The sequence below is a fragment of the Lepidochelys kempii genome, chromosome 22 (genome assembly GCF_965140285.1).
Source record: "Lepidochelys kempii isolate rLepKem1 chromosome 22, rLepKem1.hap1, whole genome shotgun sequence".
In the NCBI taxonomy this organism is placed as follows: Eukaryota; Metazoa; Chordata; order Testudines; family Cheloniidae; genus Lepidochelys; species Lepidochelys kempii.
The window spans coordinates 16,050,317-16,071,763 of record NC_136401.1 but is presented as its reverse complement, the minus strand read 5'-3'; the positions used below and the strand labels follow the sequence as shown (position 1 = coordinate 16,071,763).

At 46.7% G+C, this 21,447-nt stretch overlaps 1 protein-coding gene across 1 annotated transcript; it reads left to right on the top strand.

The window, feature by feature from the left end:
- Window positions 1–529: 529 nt before the first annotated feature.
- POU2F3 (POU class 2 homeobox 3) lies at window positions 530–19,668 on the top strand. Its single transcript, XM_078849860.1, has 10 exons — window positions 530–621; window positions 1,826–1,928; window positions 5,017–5,099; window positions 6,690–6,857; window positions 7,310–7,451; window positions 8,820–8,956; window positions 10,089–10,250; window positions 15,653–15,719; window positions 16,687–16,819; window positions 17,795–19,668. The coding sequence occupies exons 1-10, from the start codon at window positions 595–597 to the stop codon at window positions 17,832–17,834; spliced, it is 1,062 nt and encodes a 353-aa protein (XP_078705986.1). The 5' UTR covers window positions 530–594; the 3' UTR covers window positions 17,835–19,668.
- The last annotated feature ends 1,779 nt before the right edge of the window (window positions 19,669–21,447 follow it).

Sequence of the window (21,447 nt, the reverse complement as noted above, 5' to 3'; positions counted from 1 at the left end):
AAAGGGGACTAGTGACTTAGCCACCCCACCAATTTCCATGCATTACCTGTTGTTATAATACTTTGCTTTTCTTCCAAGATCCACAAAATGTTTCAGAGCCTTGATTGAGCAGACCACTTAAGCACGTGCTTGACTCGAAGCAGCATTGAAGTCAGCGGGACTTAAGTGCTTTAATTAGAGTGCCTTTAATTAAGGACACCTCACCTCCTCCCCTTGGTGAAGTGGGTCAGTAGACTTATGCCATTTTGCAGGTGGGGACACTGAAGCAGAGTGGGGAAGTGACTTGTCCAAATTCACAGATGTTGCTGCAGAGCTGGGGATGGAACCCAGGAGTCCTGACTCTCATTACTAGACTTTACTGTTGGTGTGATGCCGAGCACAGGTACAATAGAGAGGATCTTCCCCAGGTGCCCCAAACGCCAAGCCTGCTAACTTCCTGAGCCTTCCACCTTGCTCTGGCTCCTCATAATCTGTGCATGCTTCCTGCTGATGCAGCTAGTCTCCTCTCCCCTGCAGATTAAAACAGAAGACCTCGGTGATTCCTTGCAATCTCCGGTACAGCCTAGATCAGGCCACCTAGGACAAGGATCATCAATGATGCCTGGAAGCCAAATCACCGGGGTAAGTGGCTTAGCAGCCTCAAGAACTCCAGGAGTCCTTCGTGGCACCAGTTCTGGAGCATTCATTGCTTGAAAGCCACTTTAAAGAGGTGCTGGAATGGCAATGGAGAAGGCTTCCAGAGTCAGAAACTGTGAATCCTGATTCAATTTGCTTTGCAAAGGTTAGGTTCACCCCTAGAGTCACTCAACTGACTTGGGCCGAGTTAGATCAGAGACGAAATATATTCCTTGGGGGAGATTTTTCAAAGGCCCAAAGAGCAGTTAGGTGTCTAACTCCCATTAACTTCCAATGGGAGTTAGATGCCCAAATGTTGTTTGTGCCTTTTAAAATCTCCTCCCTTATGCTTGCACCTAAGATGAAAGGAAGAAATTCACTCTTGAGCAGAGCCCTTGCCCAAGGCGTAGGCACCACTTAAGGTCCCACAATGCTCAAAACAGGGGCCAGATTTTAGAGCTCATCACATTGGCTGCTGAGCTCCTTTGAAATTCTGATCCCAATGTGAGTGCCAAGGACTTGGTTATCTGACCCTTATGGGCTGAGCTGGTGCATAGACCTTGTGAATTTCACCCCAAGTCCAGCCTCCAGGCTGTAAAGTCACACAAGGAGTCAGAGCTGGGACCCATGGTGGTATAATCGGGAAATGTTGTGCTTGCGACAGTCAGGAAATGGGGGTTTGGTTTCCATGCAAAATTGAATTTTTTGGTTTGTTTATTTTTCTTTAATTTTTTTCTGACATTTTCTGAGTTGTTGTCAAAACCCTGAAATGCCCTCCTCCCCCAGTGATTTTTTTAATTGTTTTTTTTTTGTTTTTGTTTTTGTTGTTTTGGAGGGGGGGCAACTGAAAACCAAAATGTTTCACTTTTAAACTGAAAAATGTCAATCGACAAAAAAGAGAGAAATGGACAGTTTGGGGGTTTGCTTTTTTGACAAAAAAGGAAAAATTCCATTTAAGCAAAAAGCCAGTGCTGGAAAAGGTTTGGGTGAAAAATGTGGGAGCAGCTCTAGTTCTGTAGCGTTCGGGGAGGGGCGGGGGGGCAGGGGCGAGGTTACCCGAGTTGCAGTCGATTGCAGTTGAAGGCGGAAGTGGAGGCAGGGAGGGTGGAGGGGGTGTCTAAGTGCTACTTACAGAGGGGAGGGAATTGGGGAAAGGTTCGGGTGCTGTGTGCGTGGCAGATGCATCTGACCTGCATTGTTTCTTCGTTAGGATATGAGTTCTCTTCACACGCTGCAGCAGCTTGTACTGGTGCCCGGTCCTATGCAATCAGTTCCTCAGTTCCTGCTCTCTCAGGCCCAGGCTGGGCAACAAGGTAATAGCCATAGAGTGCTCACTAAAACAATTAATACAGTGCCCTTGGTACAGGTGGAGTCACAGGCAGGTACGCGGAGTGATTCAAGAACCAACCCACCCCGGAGCCTGGAGTAGATGAGCTGGTGATATCCAGGGCCAGGCATTGATCTCTGTGGCATCGATCCACTGACGTCAGGAGAGTCACTCCAGATCAAGGCCATGGTGACCAAGAGTGGAAACTGGGGTTCACTGTCTTGCTCCCGTTGTTACGGATCATGCCCTTCTGTATTGCCAAAGCTTTTCCCTTTGCCCTCTCTCCTGCATGATCGCTCTCTCGCCTGTTGTGCCTGAAGCCAGGCAGCTGCTCCAACCAAAATGCAAACTAAACTAAACCACTGGGTGACCAAATTCTCCCCTCTCGGGTTTGCTCCCACAGCTGTACTTCTGTGCAGCAGCAGCGCCGCCAAGGGGTTGTGTGCACTGATCTCAGGCGTGCCTCAGAGAAATGCCTCTCTCAGTTGAAATGCAGCACTGCATCTGGTTGGATTAGTCTCAGGTCGGATGACATGGAAACACCCAGGAGCCCCGTCTTTATGGGGAACCCGCTCTAGCTTCTAACTTCAGTATATTCTTTTTGGAGGTAAACTTTTAAAAAATACATGTGCATTACACATGGCTTAGGCCAGAGTTGGTCATGGAAGGACAAATGTAGATCCCAAGGCTACAATCTGATCTACATAGATGGAGCCTCATACCCATGCTGAGTAACCTTTTGACTTCAGCGGTCTTAAAGGTCCCCTTGTATGAACCAGATTGCAGGATTTGGGCCACGGATACTTTAAAACACACGATCCTGAGTGAATAATCCGTCTAGCGCAGATGGCTTTTAAGTGCTGCCAAGTGCTACTGAGTAATATATCAAAAAACGACTTGCTGTACATGTAACAATAATCTACTAAACTAATTATCCTGAACGGGTAGGATCAGAATCATCTATCACTGAACCGCTGGCTGTCAGTACCAATGCACTCATGTGCGACAGGAAAAGCATCGTGCTGGAAAGCAGCACTCTGAGTGTAAATGTGAGAAAAGTATGGAAGATTTCTTGGGTCCTGATATGTTGGACTCATAGGTTCATACAACTGAAGGCCAGAAGGGACCATTATGATTATCTTTTCGGATCTCCTCCATAATACAGGCCAGAGGATTTCACCCAATGATTTCTGAATCAAGGCCATAACTTTAACTCCCTGACAAGCCTGCATCTCTGGTACAATTTCCCTCCTCATTACAAGTTTTTATTTTTCTGGGTGGTGGAGGGAAGGAATGTGTTTTGCTTTCACAACAATCGTGAATAAACCTCGACCAGCATGTGATTATTCTGGAGACTTGCACAATCTGAGCCAATCAGATTATTCTTTCTATGGTGTACATTTTATAAATCTAAATGTTAAGCACCTGATTTAAATTCCAGGAAGACAGTCAATGCAGTGAGTCTCCTCCAGTTTCCGGAAGCCACGGAGCTTTGTTTTATGAATTAGTTAAGGTTGTTACAGCACCATGGAGGTAATAAGCATGGTAAAAGAGCTAAGTATGGCTATCCTGATCATCTGATTTCTGCAAGACAGTATTATGATTTATGCAGAGCCCAAAATGAGCCGGGTGCTTTAATGGTCAAAGAAAAGGACTAAGTCTCTGTCTGAAGGAGCTATTATATAATCTCAAGAGTCAAAAGAGTTAAAGGTGTCCTCAACTCTTTCACTGTCTGACATTTAAAAGAGTGATACAAAGGTTCGGGGGATTTTCTACAGAGGCCCTGGTTTACTCCGTTTCTTGGCAAGCACCCAAAAGCTTTCATTGTAAAAGATTCTTTTGAAAGTTTACTGACCAAACACAAGAAAGAACAAAAAATCAAAACAAGCGTTTGTACTGACACTGAAATTAAGTAATTCTGTGAAACAAACTTAATCAAAACGTGTTGGTCGCTCTCCTTCGGAGGGCAGTGTCTCTCATTTTTATTAACGACCTTTGATGAAAAAGAGAGTCCAAAGTCTCCTTTGAAGAACCCCGAAAAGGGCGGAAAGTGGGAGGCATAATTCATCCCCTCATTATTGTGTCCACCAATTAGACCTAGTGTCTGCCACTCCAATTTTGATCCATTAATTTCCAGACCCACGTCATCTTGTTTAAGTCCAACCTCAACCTTGAATCTTATCAGTAGACATTTTTCTGTTTGGACTAATTGGGTCTCTGCGTCTTGTTTCCTTGCACCTGTTCAAAACATTCTTTCTTGACCTACTTTTCATGGTTAATTCCCAAGCGGGCAAAAAAAAATAAGTTATTGCGACACCTTTTAAACTTTTTACAGTTGAGCTTACAGTTAAGGTAAATATTTAGGCCCAATAACCGTAACAGAGCTCAGTCAGATTTTAGATGTGATGTGATGAGTCAGAATAATTAACAGGAGGGAAATGGGCCTGGTAGGTTAAAATACCAAGATCCAGCAATGATTCAACTGTGGTGTGCTCATGTAACAACCGCCCAACACATACCCCAAAGTTTGAAAGCACAGAAATCTACTGCTAACTAACTAACAGTACTAGGTTTCCCACCCCTGTAGTACCTAAGCACAGATACCAAAAAGCTATGCACACCTATGATGCTATGCAGTTCCCCCATCTGTGAAATGGAGATGATGATGTTTACTTTGGAGATCTATGGATTAAAAAGCTCTATATAACAGGTCGGTTGCGTTGTTCTACAAATATCACAGGACTGTTGTGCCCATCAGAATAAGAAAATGTCTCTCTGCACTAGTACAAAGAATTAGGCCCCAGTTCACTAAAGTGCTCAAGCACGTGCATAAGCCCCATTGATTTCAGTGGGACTTAAGCACATTCTTTCACTGCTTAAGTGCTTTGCTGTCTCTGGAAACAGTGTATGTCTTGCCTGCCAGACAGTGTGCCATGTCCCATAGAAGGTTCAGCATATCCCCTCTTTTGGCACTGTAGGCTCCAAGGCCCAGCAGTGCTGTGTGACATAGAGTTGTCTAGATATTTAAGGCGAGGCCAGTCTAATCGAATCTCTCTCTCTTCCTCTCTCCTCAGCTTTGCAACCAAACATTCTCTCCTTTCCCCAGCAACAGAGCAGCCTCATCCTCTCGCAGCCTGGACCCAGCCTAGCATCACAGGTAAACTACCTTCTGGCTACCTCCGCTGGAAGCGGGATCAAATTGATTCTTGGCATCACGTCAACAGCTAGCCAGGTTCCGCAGCCGATTTGCGCCAAGGAAGTGGACTGCAGCCCAGGCTGCGGGGATTCACACTCATCTGTGAACCTGCCTCCCCCTGCGAGAGAGGAGAGGCAAGAAAGGGGTTCCATCTCCATAGCTCATTCCAGCCTTGATTGAGGCTGCTTGCAAGGGGGAAGATCCGTGTCACTTGGTGGGTGCTCGTTTGTGATTGTGGACTTATTGTTCCACCCAAGCTTCCCGTCTTTCCATCTCCTTCTCCGACCCCTTCCAAACCGCTCCCTAGGCCAGGAAGCCCTTGGCTTGCCTTTGCCTCAGTGAGATGTCATTCTTCAAAGAAGCCAACAAGTTCCTATTCCCCACCACCACCCGCACCCAATCCACAGTGCTTGTAACGCCCCTGTCCAATCACAATTGCAGCTGCAGCTTCATAACTCATTCCCACCGCATTGTGTTGCCTCCCTTCCTTGCCCCTGCATGTGTTTGATTCCTGCATAGATCATAAAGCTCCTCAGGGCAAGGCCAGTATCTTTTACAGCCTTGTAAAGCACCTGGCCCCATGCAAGTGCTTGTAAACAATAGTGGTAACCTCGGAAGCCTTTCCGATCTGCATCTGCTTTTGATGATTTGTTTGCCTTTGTGGCGGCCTCTGTTCATTCCCGCTTGTTGGCTCTTGGCACCTGTGCCCTGAGTTTCTGGCACCGTTTGGAGAGAGCCACTTGCCCCTCCCAGCTGCTCTTTCAGATCCTTCAAGTCCTATGTCCTTCAGTGGGATCACGCAGAGACAGTGCTCTTGAGGAGGTACAGGTTCTGGTTGGTCACTTCTCTGTGCAGGCAATGGAATTTCATAGGTGCCAATTTCAATTTCCATGGGGTGCCAAAAACCTTCCTCTGCTCATCAGGCAAACTGAATACTTTCCAGGCCTGCACCCCACATGTGTCAAGCAGAACCCTGATGTAGAAACCTTTTTATCTTCCTTTTTCCCCATGCCACGCCGGGCTTTGGGGGGCTCAGGTGGGACGCAAAGTTAGACCAGCCAGGAGTTGGAAATTCACAAGCCAAACCACAAGGCTGTGCAGAGACACCCCCAGCTTTGCCCTTCTTAGTAACTCAAACAGCTGCTCTCTTGATTTTTTGAGGCTGATAAGATGAGTCAACGGTTCATCCATTCGTTTTTAAATACCCACCCTTCGCTCCACGTATTTGCTGTTATTTTATCGCTGTTACCCCCAATGAATGCCAGCTCCCCGTTACTGACCTAGGTTTTGTGTTACAGCCTTTTTCTAGCAGCCCAAGCTACATCCTGAACGTTGAGCCCACCTCCCCTAAAACAACTTATTAACCCTTCTCATCCCACACTCCTCTGGAAGGATCATTTTGCCCACCATTGACATGCCCACTCCTCAGCAGTGGGATGTGGCAGCTGTTTAACGGCACACAGCCACGCCAAGCAACGTTTGTTATGGCAGGCCAGTGCAGAAAATCCAGTGGCTTTTCCGTGGTTGTGACTCTGGTTTTGTTTTTAACAGGCAGTGGGACGATCAGGGCTCCCTGGGCCGTCTTTAGAGCCACAGCACTTGCAAGTTTCAAAACACATGCCGTCTTCAGCCGTATCAGATGAACCCAGTGACCTGGAGGAGCTGGAGAAGTTTGCTAAGACTTTCAAACAGAGGCGAATCAAACTAGGGTTCACCCAGGTGAGGGGTAAAAGGCAATCTCATGATGAGTGGTTTAATAGTGAGATACACAAGGTGGGGGGGATTGGGTATGGATGTGGGCATGGAGAGGAGGGACAGGGTTGGGTGCAGATGTGGGTATAGAAGGGAGGGGTTGATGCAGATATGGGCGGGGCGGGGAGTTGTACAGATGTGCACTTTATGGGAACACCACCTTGAAAGCACAGATGAACAAACCCTTCTTGAAGATGCATCGCCTGTAACCTCAAACCAAGCATAATGATTTACCTGCAGCCTCTTTGGTGCATACTGGGGTGTAGGAAGGCTCTGGGAGTCTATCCCTAGTGGTAGAAGAGACTGGGTGAGGAAGCTGGTTTGCTGTTACAGTAGAAGTTACGTGGGAGTGAATTACACGGTGGGGAGCTGCAAGTGGGTTTTCTCAGCTAATCTTTTCATTCTGATCCCCCCGGCAGGGTGACGTTGGACTGGCCATGGGTAAGCTGTATGGCAACGATTTCAGCCAGACCACCATTTCCCGCTTCGAAGCTCTCAATCTGAGCTTTAAAAACATGTGCAAGCTCAAGCCCCTGCTGGAGAAGTGGCTGAGTGATGCAGGTAGGGCACAATGCCGTGCTTGTGTGAAGGCTGCCTCTTGGCCAACAAAGCGGGGATTGAACCGGGGCCTCCACAGCTAAAAGCACAAGCTGCTACAGCTCAAGTTAAAGCTCCCAGACTGGGGCAGTGACAGGCTACTATTCTCTGGGAATTGGGCACCAAGGGGGACTTGTAACACACACTCACCGGGGATACACTTGCAGGAACAAGGGCAGGGTCACAGAACCCATCGCTGGTTATCATGGGGTTGCAAGCTACACAAACAGGGCGTCCCATTATTCCAGAAACACATGGCTCAGCCACTTGAGAAGTAGTTTTGCTTTTTGGACAGCATGTAGCCTTCAGACTCAAGAGATTTTCAGTTCTTTTCCTGGCTATTCTGCTGGGTAACCTTGGGCAAGTCACTTTGCTACTTTCTGCCTCAGTTTCCACATATCTAAATGGGGGATATTGAGACGTATCTCCTTTATAAAGTGCCCTGAGATCTGCTGATGAACCATGATTATGAGAGCTAGATATTTATTATTGAGAGACACCCTTATTACCTGTAGCCCAGCAGTCCTATGGTATGTATCCTTTATAGACTGCAAAGCCACTAAGGGACACTGTAGCCACATATACTTGAGCAATTTGACATCCCATCCAGTGGTGACCTGGACACATTCAGCTGATTTTATTGCAACAGGGACTGTCTCAGCAATATGAGGCGAAACACCCAGCCCGATCCCCAGCTGGTGTCAATTAGCATAGTGCCATTGAAGTCACTGGAGCGACACCAGTTTGCGACAGTTGAAAACTTGGCGCTCAATGTGGCTGGGTGGGAAACTTCATCAAAAAGGTGGAAAACAATATTTGGGGGAAACGTTCACTCCACCTTTTCTGACCAGCCCCAATTGAAGCTGGGATTTGGGGCTATTTTGGGCAATGTTAAAAGTGTTACCGCTGGGGAAGGAGGGGTTCCTATATAGTATTCTGAACCAGGATCTTTTACGTGTTTAGGGAGGGGCAGCGGTTCCAAGCCAGCTTTCAGGAGCAAAACTCAATCAATCAATAAATCATGAGTAAATCTTCATGATCATTGTGGCAAACCCCAAGGGGACCTAGCACCACGCGGAGTGATCTCTAGCTAGGTCCTTAAGACTATCTGGCGTACGTTCAGTACATTTGCTGCCAACAAATGTTGGATTCTGGAATGGCCCTTTCACAGCCTTTAATTGGTCATTTTTGCCCCATGGGCATGGACAAACTCTTGACCTTTTCAGTTATAAGGACAGCAGGTTGTCACTGGTGGTCAGCTTCAGAGAAAACACCCTCTCAACATGAACATATCTGCTGCCAAATCGTCCTTTGTTCCTTCTTTTCCCCCAGAATCCACTCCTTTGGACTCCTCCGTGAGTACCCCTAATTCCTATCCTTCAGTGAGCGAGATGTTCGGGCGGAAGAGAAAGAAACGCACCAGTATTGAGACCAACATTCGTTCCACGCTGGAGAAGAGATTTCAAGATGTGAGGGGAAAATCTTACCACATGTTGTGAGCTCTATTTCCCACCCAGAAAGTCCTGCTAGTTCTTAAGCTAAGAGCCATTGGCTTTTTTCTTTTGTTTTGTTTTTTTTTCTTGGAAACTTTTCTTCGTGAAAAAGGCAGGTTTGGGAACACCAAAATATTTCACAAATGCCTATCAATTTCAGCAGATTGTTTGGGTTTGGTTGGGTTAGAACATTCAGATTTTCAAAGAAAGATCAGAATTTGGCACAGAAAGCAGACACGTCTTGCTGACAAACATATTCAGTCAAAAACGCCATTTTCCTCCAAAAAAACAATTTAGATGGAAAATTTTCAACGGGCTCCAGTTTTTACCCTCCTCCTGCCCTAAATCTGATTGTATCAAACTTATCCTTCTAGGGCTGGTGAAAAAACAATAGACAGCCTCTTTCAAATTATCAGGAACATGCCCACTTTGGCCAGCATGGAGTTTCCTGTTCTAGGCGTCCTTTAGAATGGGGAAACTTGCTCAATATCCTAGTGTTAAGCTCTTGTTTTATTATTTAGAGATCCTAATTGAGATTGGAGCCCCTTTGTGCTAGGTGCTGTCTAAACATATAGAGAGCATCTCTGCACCAGAGAGTTTAACCTCCACAAAATGAGGGGGCAGGCGGAAGGAGGTTTCGTTATCCCTGTTGTATAAATGAGGATCAGAGAGATTAAGTGACTTACCCAAGATCACACAGGAAGTCTGGGGGAGATCTAGAGAGTAGAACCCAGATTTTTTGAATCCCTGTTCGGTGCCTTCACCGCAAGACTATCCTTCCTAGCTTTTCTTTAGGTGGTAGCTTCTCCTTCAATACTGATCTGAGGCTCTTAGAATGGGGTGCTCAGCGCTCTATATGCATAGAGCGTACACCTGTGCATCCTCACTGACTCAACTAGACACCAGTGTGACTCAAAATGTGGACCTTCCACCAGGTCTCTACCCTTTCCCATAGAGAGAGCCAAATCTTCTCCCCTCCCCAGTTAAAAGCTAACTCCAGATTTCTCTCCTCTTGCCACTCAAACAGCGGGAGATCATATAGCCCACTAATGATTTTAGATTAGTTCTATGGGGTTTTCTTTGTTCACTTAATGCCCTCTCTTACCAGAACCCCAAGCCCAGCTCGGAAGAGATCTCCATGATAGCAGAGCAGCTCTCCATGGAAAAGGAAGTGGTTCGGGTTTGGTTCTGTAACCGGCGCCAGAAGGAGAAGCGGATCAGCTGTCCAGTGCCATCCCCCATAAAATCACCTATCTACAACTCCAGACTGGTGAGCCCTGGTGGACCCAGGGGGTACTGGTTGCTTTCCATAAGGCAGCAAGCGTAGCAGGGTGCTAGGGAAGCACATGGTTTGCAGGAAAAGGAGGCAGCAACAGAAGATCATCTCGTACATTTGCATGGCACGGAAGCGTACCTGGCCCCAAACTCTTTACAGATGAAACAGAAAGCGGGAGGGTTAGGTAATCAGAATGCCATTACCCAAATGCTCCTGGAGCTAATACCCTTAGAGCAAGTGGGCCTGACCTTTTTTCGTTTTAAGTTGCACACAAAATACGGCACTTTCAACAGCACCCTGGAGGCTTCTAGCAGGCATTGGCTCAGCACTGACTCAGTGGAAGGAGCACTATCGACTGAATCATCAGCTGCACTTCCTGCAGTGCAGTTCCCTCTAGCTGGGGCTTTGGTTACCACTGACTCAGTGGGAAGAGCACTGTTAATGGAATTGACAACACCTGATTCCCCAGCACCTCCAGGGGAAAGGGATGGAGATGCTGCTGTGCAGGGGACGGATTGAGCTGGTATTCAGCATGCCAGGCTGCACTTGTCTGATGGCCTCATCCCTCTCCGCAGAATGTAATTGTTTAGTCTCTTTTTTAAAATAAGGACCAGACCCCCAGCTGCTGTAAATCAGTAAAGTGATAGGCTGATTTACACCAGCTAAAAATCCGGCCCTATGTTTCTGGGTCCTTACAGTTGCAAAGAAAAGCTTTCAAATGCTTATAGAGACTGAGTTTTCAATAATAGCTCTGACAGGTGAGAACTGCCTTCATTCAGCTCAGTGGGCTGTTAACTCTGAAGCCTACTAATGGTGGTTTACATCTCAATGCAGAACATTTGAGAAAAAACACTGAACTGCTCTGGAACAGTGGGTGGAGTACAAGACTGCCAGTTTATCCCTTTTCCCCTCTTGCTGTGGAATTAGGTGGTGGTGGCTGGAGAATTTATAGGGATGGGAGACTGGAAGGGGCCCCCTAGAAGCAAGACACAAAGGATTAGAAAATGAGGATGTGTTAGAGCATGGCCTTGAGGAAGTCGTGCCAACTAACATGATGTTAAATGTGACTTTGCAGTCATTTAAACAGAGCCAAGTCTTGTTCAAGGCGCCAGCTGGTACTGGGTAAACCCAGCTGGAAAACATAGAGTAAACCATGACCGGCTGACAGGATGTTAAACAAAGCTCTTCCCTGACTACATGACACTGCCCATTAAGTCGTGTTTAATGTCATGTTAGTTAACACAACTGCTCCAGGACCTGTTCTCATCCAACCAGGAAGTGAAGCCACAACTAACGAACCAGGTTCGAGTGATATTTCTCCCCTTTGGACCCAGTTCAGCCAAGCATTTAAGCAAGTGCTGAGCTTCAGCCACTTCCATGCGACTTGAGCACGTGTGTAAGTGCGCTGCTGAGTCAGGATATCTGAGACCAGAAGGAAGCATCGCTGCAGCTTCCTTCGCCCCTCGCCAAGCCTGGTGGTGCAGCGTTATAACCACTAACAGCCTAACGTGCAGACAGGGCTCTCTGCTTTTCAGAGTACATGGCAGTGCCAGGGGGAGGTGGCACAATCCTTTGTGGCCTCGCTACAGAGCATGAGCTGCTCTCAAGTATGGGAGGCACTGCATATACAAGACACTCCCTGTTTCTTCGCCCACCTCAGTAACTGCGGACTTTGACTTGGCACACAGGGATTTCCTATTAAGGCAGGTCTGGAACTTGTCGACAGTCTAATAGGCCTGGCTACAGTACAAGGTGAATCCTGCTGCAGAAGTGTCTGCAAACACTCATTCAGTGACTTCGCTTTGACTGTATCACTGGCCTCTTTTATTCACTGTCCTTGAATGTTTTCATGAGTGAATTTTTGTTGGAAAGGGTGATTGCGTAAAGAGAAAGCGTCACAAATATTCGTTCAGTAGTGTATTTGTAATCTGCTGGTGAGTGGGTGTTGTGGATAACAGCCAAATACTGCTGCCAGTTAATGAGCTGAGCTCAAGTGGCAGGAGTCTGTTTTGCAGTGCTGAAGGCTGCTAGGGATTCATATGGGGGCAGGGCAGTCATTATGTATTCACAAGGGATTGTCTCATCTTGAAATCTCGGTGGGTTTGGGAGTCACCCAGTCAGGGAGCAGCAAAATAAAACCATGCACAGCAGGACAAGCTACTTGCAAGCAATAAATATTCAAAGCAATAGTTTTTGTGAGTAGATTTGCCATGAACTTGTTAGCTGAAGTATGATCACATGAGCTATTCACTCATCATAGAATATCAGGGTTGGAAGGGACCTCAAGAGGTCATCTAGTCCAACCCCCTGCTCAAACTAGGACCAATCCCCAGTTTTTGCCCCAGATCCCTAAATGGGCCCCCTCAAGGATTGAAATCACAACCCTGGGTTTAGCAGGCCAATGCTCAAACCACTGAGCTATCCCTCCCAGCTCTCCCCCAACCCAGGCGAGTATCCTAACCACTGGACTAGAGAGTGAGAGTAGCCATGAGGCTGGCCCAAAGCACATTTAACTAAAGTGGAACAGCTTCAACAGGCAAGGAGGAGGAGGGCGGCACCCCTTTTGCTATTGCAGAAAGGTCCGGAGACGCACACCAGGCGACATTCGAACCCAGGTTGCCGGCACCGCACGCACATGGTGTGACCATCAGCCCACAGAGGGTATTGGGGGGAAGGATAGCTCAGTGGTTTGGTCCTGCTTTGAGCAGGGGGTTGGACTAGATGACCTCCTGAGGTCCCTTCCAACCCTGGTATTCTATGATGACTCCAGATGGTGTGATATTAGAAATCAGGATTCCCTATATTCTATTCTGATCATGCCAAACAATTTGTTATATTTGTTTTATTAGATTTATACAAATAAAAACAATAGGTGTAGATCACCCCTTCACCCCCAAAGCTAACTACAGCCACAAAAATCTTAATTGGCAGCTAGCCCCAGACCAGGAATTAAAACTCAGCCCCCTGAAAAGAAAAAAATTCACTGAAGTCATTAAGAACGAGGCCACGATTTTCAAAAGTGACTAGTGGTTAAAGATGCCTCTGATTTTGTGTCCAACTTGAGAGACTTGGAAGGGCCCTGATTTTCAAAGGTTGTGCTCAGTGCTTTTGAAAATCTTGGTCTAGGTTTATAAACCTCCAAGTCTCTTCACAAATAATTTAACAGAACTTGAAAATAAGGGCATGTCTACAAAATTTAGTCACTCTAACTTATGTCTGCGTACAATTGCCGCAGTAATTACATCACTTGTGTGTGTGTCCACTTTGCTCCTTGTGTCAACAGCACGCATCTTCACCTGGAGCGCTTGCACCGATTGAATTGTCAGTTTCTGAAAGCCAGCAACAGTCGGTGTAAGCAATGCAGTGTCTACATTGACACTGCGTTGACCTAACTATATGTTCCATTCTATGCCTCCGATGAAGTGGGCTGTAGGCCACGAAAGCTTCTGCTCAAATAAATTGGTTAGTGTCTAAGGTGCCACAAGTACTCCTGTTCTCTTTGCGGATACAAACTAACACGGCTGCTACTCTGAAACCTGTCAGAATACAGCAACATTGACTCTATGCCTCCCAGGGAGGTGAAGTTATTAAGTTTGTGTAGCGGGCAAGTTACTTAGGCGGGAGCAAAATTTTAGTGTAGACACTTCCATAGTTAGGTTGACGTAAGCTGCCTTTTTTCAACCTAACTGTAGTGTAGACCAGACTTAAGACCCATGTTGAGATCCTCAGCAGCACTTCTAGGCATCATGCTCGTCCCTCTGCACTGGGATGAATTTTGCCCAAACAGAAAAATGGAACAAGCTTTGCCAGTCAGAGGCAGGGAGCAAAGCTGGTCAAAAACCATGAAAAAATGTTGGCAATTTTTACCTGAAAATGTTTTTCATTGGAAGATATTTTTGATGAAAAAATTCTCCAGTGAGCTGTGGAGCCAGTCAGAGAATGCCTCCCCCCATCACCCCCCCCAAAAAAAATCACAAGTGTTTGCAAAAACTTGTGCACATTGTTTTTTGTTTGAAAATAAACAAGCAAACAGCCCAATTCCAAAGCTTATAACACCCTCATGCTTCAGGACATAAACCAACTTTTAAATATTAGGGATCAGGAAAAAAATTTTCCTGGGGACAGATGATCCCATAACTGCAGGGTTTCTTGCATCTTCCTCGAATGCATCTGGTGCTGGCCACTATTGGAGACTGTCTAGATGCCTCCCTTGTCTGATTTTTTTATGGCTGGGAGTGGGAATCCTAGTACAGTGGCAGTGTGTAGATTCTGCAGAACGTAGCGGCTTAGATAGGGCTCTCTTGTCATCCTTTGGTGAAGGAGGCTGCCCTCTCTCCGTCTTTCCCTTAGATTAGAGGTTCCCAACCTGTGGTTGGCAAAGGGTCCCAGGATCAATTGCTGGAGATCCATGGCGAGCTGCCTGGTTATATGGTGCTGGTTCTCTGCCTGGTTTCCAGCTGAGACAAACAGAAGCAGTGGGAGTGGGAGATGGACCGAAGAGGAGAGGGGCCTGTGGGCCTGATTCTCTTCTCACTTATGCGGGTGTGACTCCAGAGTAACTCCAGTGAAGCCAACTTCACCAAAGGTACATCGCTGTGAATAACACCGGTGTGTCAATGGTGTTACACCAGTGTAAGTGGCAGAGACTCAGGCCCGGAGCTTGTAGCCTTTTGCAAAAGAAGAGAATGTTTATCATGCGAAAGGCGGCTTAAAATACATGAACGTTTTCCAACCATAACGTGTCCATGCAAGCAACCACTCTAGTACCACTGCAACATTCTGTGTGTGGGGAGCCGCCCCGTGGGATGGCTGATGGGAGAGGACATGTCTGAGATCTGCTCCGCGCTGTGGAAAAAGCTTGAGAGCCCCGGCCCTGGAGTGAGCATGTGTGTGTTTGTGTCTGGGACGAAGGGATTGGCATCTACACATGCACGGTCCAGTCTGCTGCCCAGGGGGAATGGTGCGCCTCTATCATAATACCCATGGAACCATGTGTGGGAATCTGAACTGTATCTGGATAAGAAATCTGTGTGGGTGTGTGCAGAGTAGACTAAGGGATTCCTGTGGGAATGGGAGGCTAGTGCGTGACAGTGTGTACTACTAAGGGAATGGTTTCAGAGTAGCAGCCGTGTTAGTCTGTATTCGCAAAAAGAACAGGAGGACTTGTGGCACCTTACAGACTAACCAATTTATTTGAGCATGAGCTTTCGTGAGCTACAGCCCACTTCATCGGATGAGCTGTAGCTCACGAAAGCTTATGCTCAAATAAATTGGTTAGTCTCTAAGGTGCCACAAGTACTCCTTTTCTTTTTACTAAGGGAATGGCACTCCGGGATCTATGTTCTTATTAATAACTGTGTGTCACTAATTCACTGTTGGCTTCTGTTCCCTTCCAGGTCTCTACCTCAGGGTCCCTGGGCCCCCTCTCAGTGAATCCGATGCACAGCACCATGCCTGGGACAGGTAAGCCTGGCTCAAGAATTGATGCCTCTCTCCTTTCCTTCACTGATAGCAAATTCCCTCTTGCTCTGCGGCCGATCAGTACTTAGACCTTATATTTGATCCAAAGGCTGCTTTTGTTTCCACATTTGCAGCCCATCCTAGATGGGCTCTTGGACTGACTGTAATTAGCTGCCTGACATGGCCAGTTCAGCAGCGACGGGCGCAGATGGCAGGCAAATGCCATTTAGGGATGGAAGGGACCAGAGCAAAACCCTGGATCCAAACACTCCTGAACTTTGAGAGGAGCTGGCTCTGGATCTATCTATTTCTCCTCTTATATTTAGATTGTCAGCTCTTTGGGGGCAGGGACTGTTTGTCTGTTCTGCATCTGTGCAGCACCTGGCGCAGTGGGGTCCTGTTCAATGACTAGGGCTCCCAGGCATGATGAGGATGATTATCACAGGGGCTCAAGTCTCTCTGTGCTAATGTGAAGGGCTTTGGAACAAGACTCAACTTCCCAGCCTGGGATTTATTTATCTTTTTAAACTCCTCCACCTGCTCTCTTCCAATCTCTCCCCATTCCTTCTGCTGTCTTCCTTCCTTCCTTCCTTCCTTCCATTCTATCCCCAAAAGCAGCTGCCTCCCTCCCACCTGCCTTGCCACTGCCTTCAAGTTCTGGCAGAGGGTTTGCGGCTGGGAACATGCTCCACGGGGTGTGTCCTTGGAGGAAGATTCTGGCATCTCTTCAGCAGAGACCTGGCGGATCTCACACTGGAGGAACCGTGTGCTCCAGTCACTGTGCTTTGCTGCAGGGAGAATGCCCCCTGACCTCTTGTGTAGGGGTGTCTAGTTTGTCAGATCAGGGCACAGTTAACATGCATTTGCCGTTGCAGCAAGCCAAGGGATAAGGAGAGTAGTGGGACAGATGCACCTGCTCCCCAGTAGGAAAGAAGAGGTGAGCCTCATTCTTGTCTCTCTTCTCGTGCAGTAACATCATCATGTTCCCCTGGGAACACCAGCAGGCCCTCGTCCCCCAGTACAGGGCTCCATGCCAGCAGCCCCAGTGCATCCCAGAGCAACTCTAAAGCCACAATGAACTCGTCCAACTTCAATCCTTCTGGGTAAGGCGATGGGAAGCACCTGGCATTAATGCCCAGGGCGTGGGGGAGCAAAAGGGACCCTCAAGAAGAACATTCAGAGCTCGCTGCATACTATAGTGATGGGCTTTAGAAAAACAAAGTTAGATGAGGCCATTCCATTGTGGTGGTTTCATGCTCACTCTGAGGGTCCATGAGGAATGGCTGGTTTCTGCTTCCAAACTTATAGAAAAGGCCACATTTGTTTGAAATGTCCTGCTAGCAAAGACTCAGCGTGTGAGCAGGTATAGGGGCTGTGATGCTTTCCTTCTGTATGTAGTAGGTACAGTGGGGGAAAGGAGAGAGGAAGAGGAGAAGATTTAGTTGACTGTTGCTCCTACTTAGACCCCGTCCTCCGCATCCCAGTTGCCCTCCCAGGGACTGACCCACTGTGTCCGCTCACAGTAGCGGTGCTGGGTGGCAGATAGAGGAAAAGTATCCCCGGGGCTTTGTCTGTTCTGTCCCCAGCAGATTCCCCATGCTCTGGGGCAAAGCCCTTCTAGCTGTTTCTCATCACGTGCCCCGCTGCTAAGTTCAGTGCTGCTGCTGGTGTCCCTCTCCTCCCCCCCGGCCACTGCTGCTCCTGCTCCCAACCAGCATTGCTCATGACATCAGCGACAAGTTAGCAGAAAGCAAACCCAGAGCATGGAGGGTGTGTCAGCAGCTGCTGGGCCTCCTGCATCGTGGAGGAACTTGTTCGGCCCCAGTACACCTGCGACGAGGCAGGATCTGATCTTACGTTGCCCCTGTGACTCCGCACACGTGAAATCTGAGCAAGGTGGATGCTTCTTGGTCATTCAGAGAAGACTGGCTTGGTTATAGTGCAACCCACCCTGAGTTTTGCTCTGAGCTTAGAGGATCAGTTGCCGGCTACATAGGGCTACAGATGAAATAACGATGGGCTCCCAATTCAGGGGAAAGGAAAATAACGGTGCATTTGTGTCGTTTCCTTTTTTTCAGATCTTGGTACCGATGGAATCAACCCTCTTATCTCCATTGAGGCTGCTGCTCCATCATGCACAAAGGGAGCCCTGATTTCTAGCCATGGACCAACTTCTGGGGCAAAGTTTGGAGTGAGGGTGCCTTCAAAGTGCAGCAGAAGGAAGGTCTTGCTTATGGGAGCCCAGCACAGCTGGACTGTTTAGAGACTCGGGCTGTAACTGAACCTCCCACAGGAGATTCTCAACTCCAGCAGTGAAATTTAACACCCCTCCAGGTGTTAACCAGAATAATCCCCCACTTAGCCACAGCAGCACCAAACACTGTCCAATGCGTGTGGATCTCCGCGATGCTCTACCTTGCCTGGCAAGAGCCAGTCTGGAAGGATTTCCATATCACACTCCTCCTTCTCCTAGCTCATTTCAGAGCTTGCTGTGAGAAGGGTCTGCAGTGCCGTCTCTGACCACACCCACATCCCAGAAACCCCGGAACTGAACCCAGGTGACCACGTTCATTTCACCGAAGACCTGCATCTAGATGTGAGCTTTGGTACCCTGTCGACTTCCCAAGTTAATGTTATTGTACTTTATTCCCTACTCAACGGTTCTCCCCTTTTCTAAAGCTCTTTTCTTGCTTTCTTTAAATGTTTAGAGCCAGGAGCCTCTTTACCTTCCCCCCCCCCCCGCCCTTAAAAGAAATGCACCTTATTTGTAAAGACACTGCTCTGGTCATTGCTCAGCTCCGATCCTCGCCCCACTGCTCCCTGGGTGGCTGTCATTTTTAAGCATCATGAGTGAAATTCTGGCTCCTTTGAAGCCAACAGGAGTTTTGCCCCAGGATTTTGCCTCGTGTTTATTTTACTTCCCTGTTATTTATCCATTGGGGCTTCATCAGCTACCAAACAACAAGACCTGCCTAAGGTTGTGTCTGTGTGTCTCCATACTGAGCATTTTTGCTGAATTATTAACATGTAAATAGCTTTCACCATTCTTTGTGCTCTGTCCGTCTGTCCCTGGGAGGACAGTTTGTAGAACTCAGGTGTGAATTCTGAGGATTTTATTTTCCTGTGTGTGTATTGTTTAATTTCATTTAAAACCAAAGTATAGAAAATCTAACAAATTTCACAGAGTATCAACAGGGAAATAATGCTTATTTCACAGCTCGTTTATCTTAAAGGAGCAGATATTTCATTTTGTAGAGTAGAACTGAGACATGAAATAGGTTACAAAGTGAAGGGTATGCGTGTGTTCATTTTAAACAAAAAGTGATTTAGAAGGTACTTACGCATAAAGAAGCATGCTGTGGCTCACCACCTGAGGAACATTCTAGAAAAGGCCAAGGGGACGGGGCTGAGCTCAACATGTAGAGTGGAGAAGTATAAGCATGTGAGGAACAAATCCATACATAGAAAGGTAAAATATGATTGGTTAGCGGGTTGTGTTATGTAACTGCCATGTGCTATAAAATAGCAATGGCAGGGGCTCCCTGCTGGAGGGACTCTGGCTGATTTTTGTACCAGGGGCTCTCCCTTTGTGCACACTGAATAAAGTCTTGTTGAATCGAATCGAACTGAAGACCCTTGATTCTGCCCGGCATCTGATTCATTTGGTTGTTATTGGGAACCACAAAATCCCAACAAAAGTCCTGAGCAAGCTCCTCAGTTGGTGTCAGTTGTCGTCATTGCAATGACATCAGTAGAACGTCAGTGATCTACACCCGCTGAAGATCTGGTTCATAAAGTGTAAGTGTAAGTTCATAAAGTGTAGTTCATAAGCTATTACCAGCAGGACAGTGGGGTGGGAGGAGGTATTGTTTCATGATTTCTGTGTGTATATAAAGTCTGCTGCAGTTTCCACGGTAAACATCTGATGAAGTGAGCTGTAGCTCACGAAAGCTCATGCTCAAATAAATTGGTTAGTCTCTAAGGTGCCACAAGTACTCCTTTTCTTTTTGCGAAAGTGTAAATCGACATTCTGGTTTGCAATATTGATTCTATTTCTTTTTCTAATGTCTGATGGTTATTTTCAGGCAAACACTAGCTCCATTTTTACGGGTAAAAATCCTGTTTTATTAGTGGTTTGAACAATTGTTTTCCTTGATTCAATGCTGTTTTAAAAAGCCCCCCAAAAGGCTCTTCATTCTGGGGTTGTACCCCACAATGAATTAATGGATCTTTCTCTGTCGCTTCCTCACACAGGTCTCAATCCTGCAAACATTGTAAATTTCAGTTGTGTATATTTTGTAGAACCTTATTCTGTAATTTTCTGCTTCATTGGGGTTTTTATCCTAAAACCAGAAATAACTAATAATAACTACAGCTGATTGAAAAATGGTTTCATTCAAACTTTTCTGTGAATGGTTTCATTTTTTTTTCAACAAAATATTTTGAAGTAAAAAGGGGATAAAGAGTGGAGAGTTTTCCCCCTCCAATGAAATTTTTTCCCCAAAATGTCCATCTGTAATTTTTTAATAAAAAAAAAAAAATCAAACGTGAAATTTTTTTTTTTTTTTTTTTTTTTTTGCAAAATTGTTCATTTTGGTCAAAAAGGCATCTTCTGTCAGGGGAAAAAAGTTTCACTGGAAAATTTTCAACCAGCTCTAATAATAATAATAATAATTAATAAAAGTCCAGATCTCATACATTAACTTGAATGGAGCTATATTTATTTACAAATAAATCTTTGGGTCTGATTCTCTAGTGCCTTCTAACTATATGACTCCATTAATTTCAGTAACCTGTATACAACTGGTAAAAAGGCAGAAGAGAAATCCAGGTCAATGTGTCTAGAAAACTTTCCTCTTATGGCCCATTGCATAATATGACTAGAATTTTCTTAGTGGCTCTTGCTAGTGGAGTCCTTGTATAGTTTCCTTTACCAGTATGGAAAGAGATTCCCCCCCCCCCCGAACCTTACTAGACACAGCCCTGGTCTACACTAGGACTTTAGCAACGTTAAATCGATTTAAACCTGCACCCGTCCACACAGTGAAGCCCTTTATTTCGACTTAAAGGGCTCTTAAAATCGATTTCCTTACTCCACCCCTGACAAGTGGATTAGCGCTTAAATCGACGTTCCCAGCTCGAATTTGGGGTACTGTGGACACAATTCGATGGTATTGGCCTCCGGGAGCTATCCCAGAGTGCTCCATTCTGACCGCTCTGGACAGCACTCTCAACTCAGATGCACTGGCCAGGTAGACAGGAAAAGAACCGCGAACTTTTGAATCTCATTTCCTGTTTGGCCAGCGTGGCAAGCTGCAGGTGACCATGCAGAGCTCATCAGCACAGGTGACCATGATGGAGTCCCAGAATCGCAAAAGAGCTCCAGCATGGACCGAACGGGAGGTACGGGATCTGATCGCTGTTTGGGGAGAGGAATCCGTGCTATCAGAACTCCGTTCCAGTTTTCGAAATGCCAAAACCTTTGTCAAAATCTCCCAGGGCATGAAGGACAGAGGCCATAACAGGGACCCGAAGCAGTGCCGCGTGAAACTGAAGGAGCTGAGGCAAGCCTACCAGAAAACCAGAGAGGCGAACAGCCGCTCTGGGTCAGAGCCCCAAACATGCCGCTTCTATGATGAGCTGCATGCCATTTTAGGGGGTTCAGCCACCACTACCCCAGCCGTGTTGTTTGACTCCTTCAATGGAGATGGAGGCAATACGGAAGCAGGTT

Excerpts from the sequence above, each read along its gene's own strand:
- POU2F3 (XM_078849860.1), top strand. The coding sequence starts at position 595 with ATGATGCCTGGAAGCCAAATCACCGGG. Across the intron at positions 6,858-7,309 it reads TCAAACTAGGGTTCACCCAG|GGTGACGTTGGACTGGCCAT; the intron begins GTGAGGGGTAAA and ends TCCCCCCGGCAG. Across the intron at positions 15,720-16,686 it reads CAGCACCATGCCTGGGACAG|TAACATCATCATGTTCCCCT; the intron begins GTAAGCCTGGCT and ends CTTCTCGTGCAG.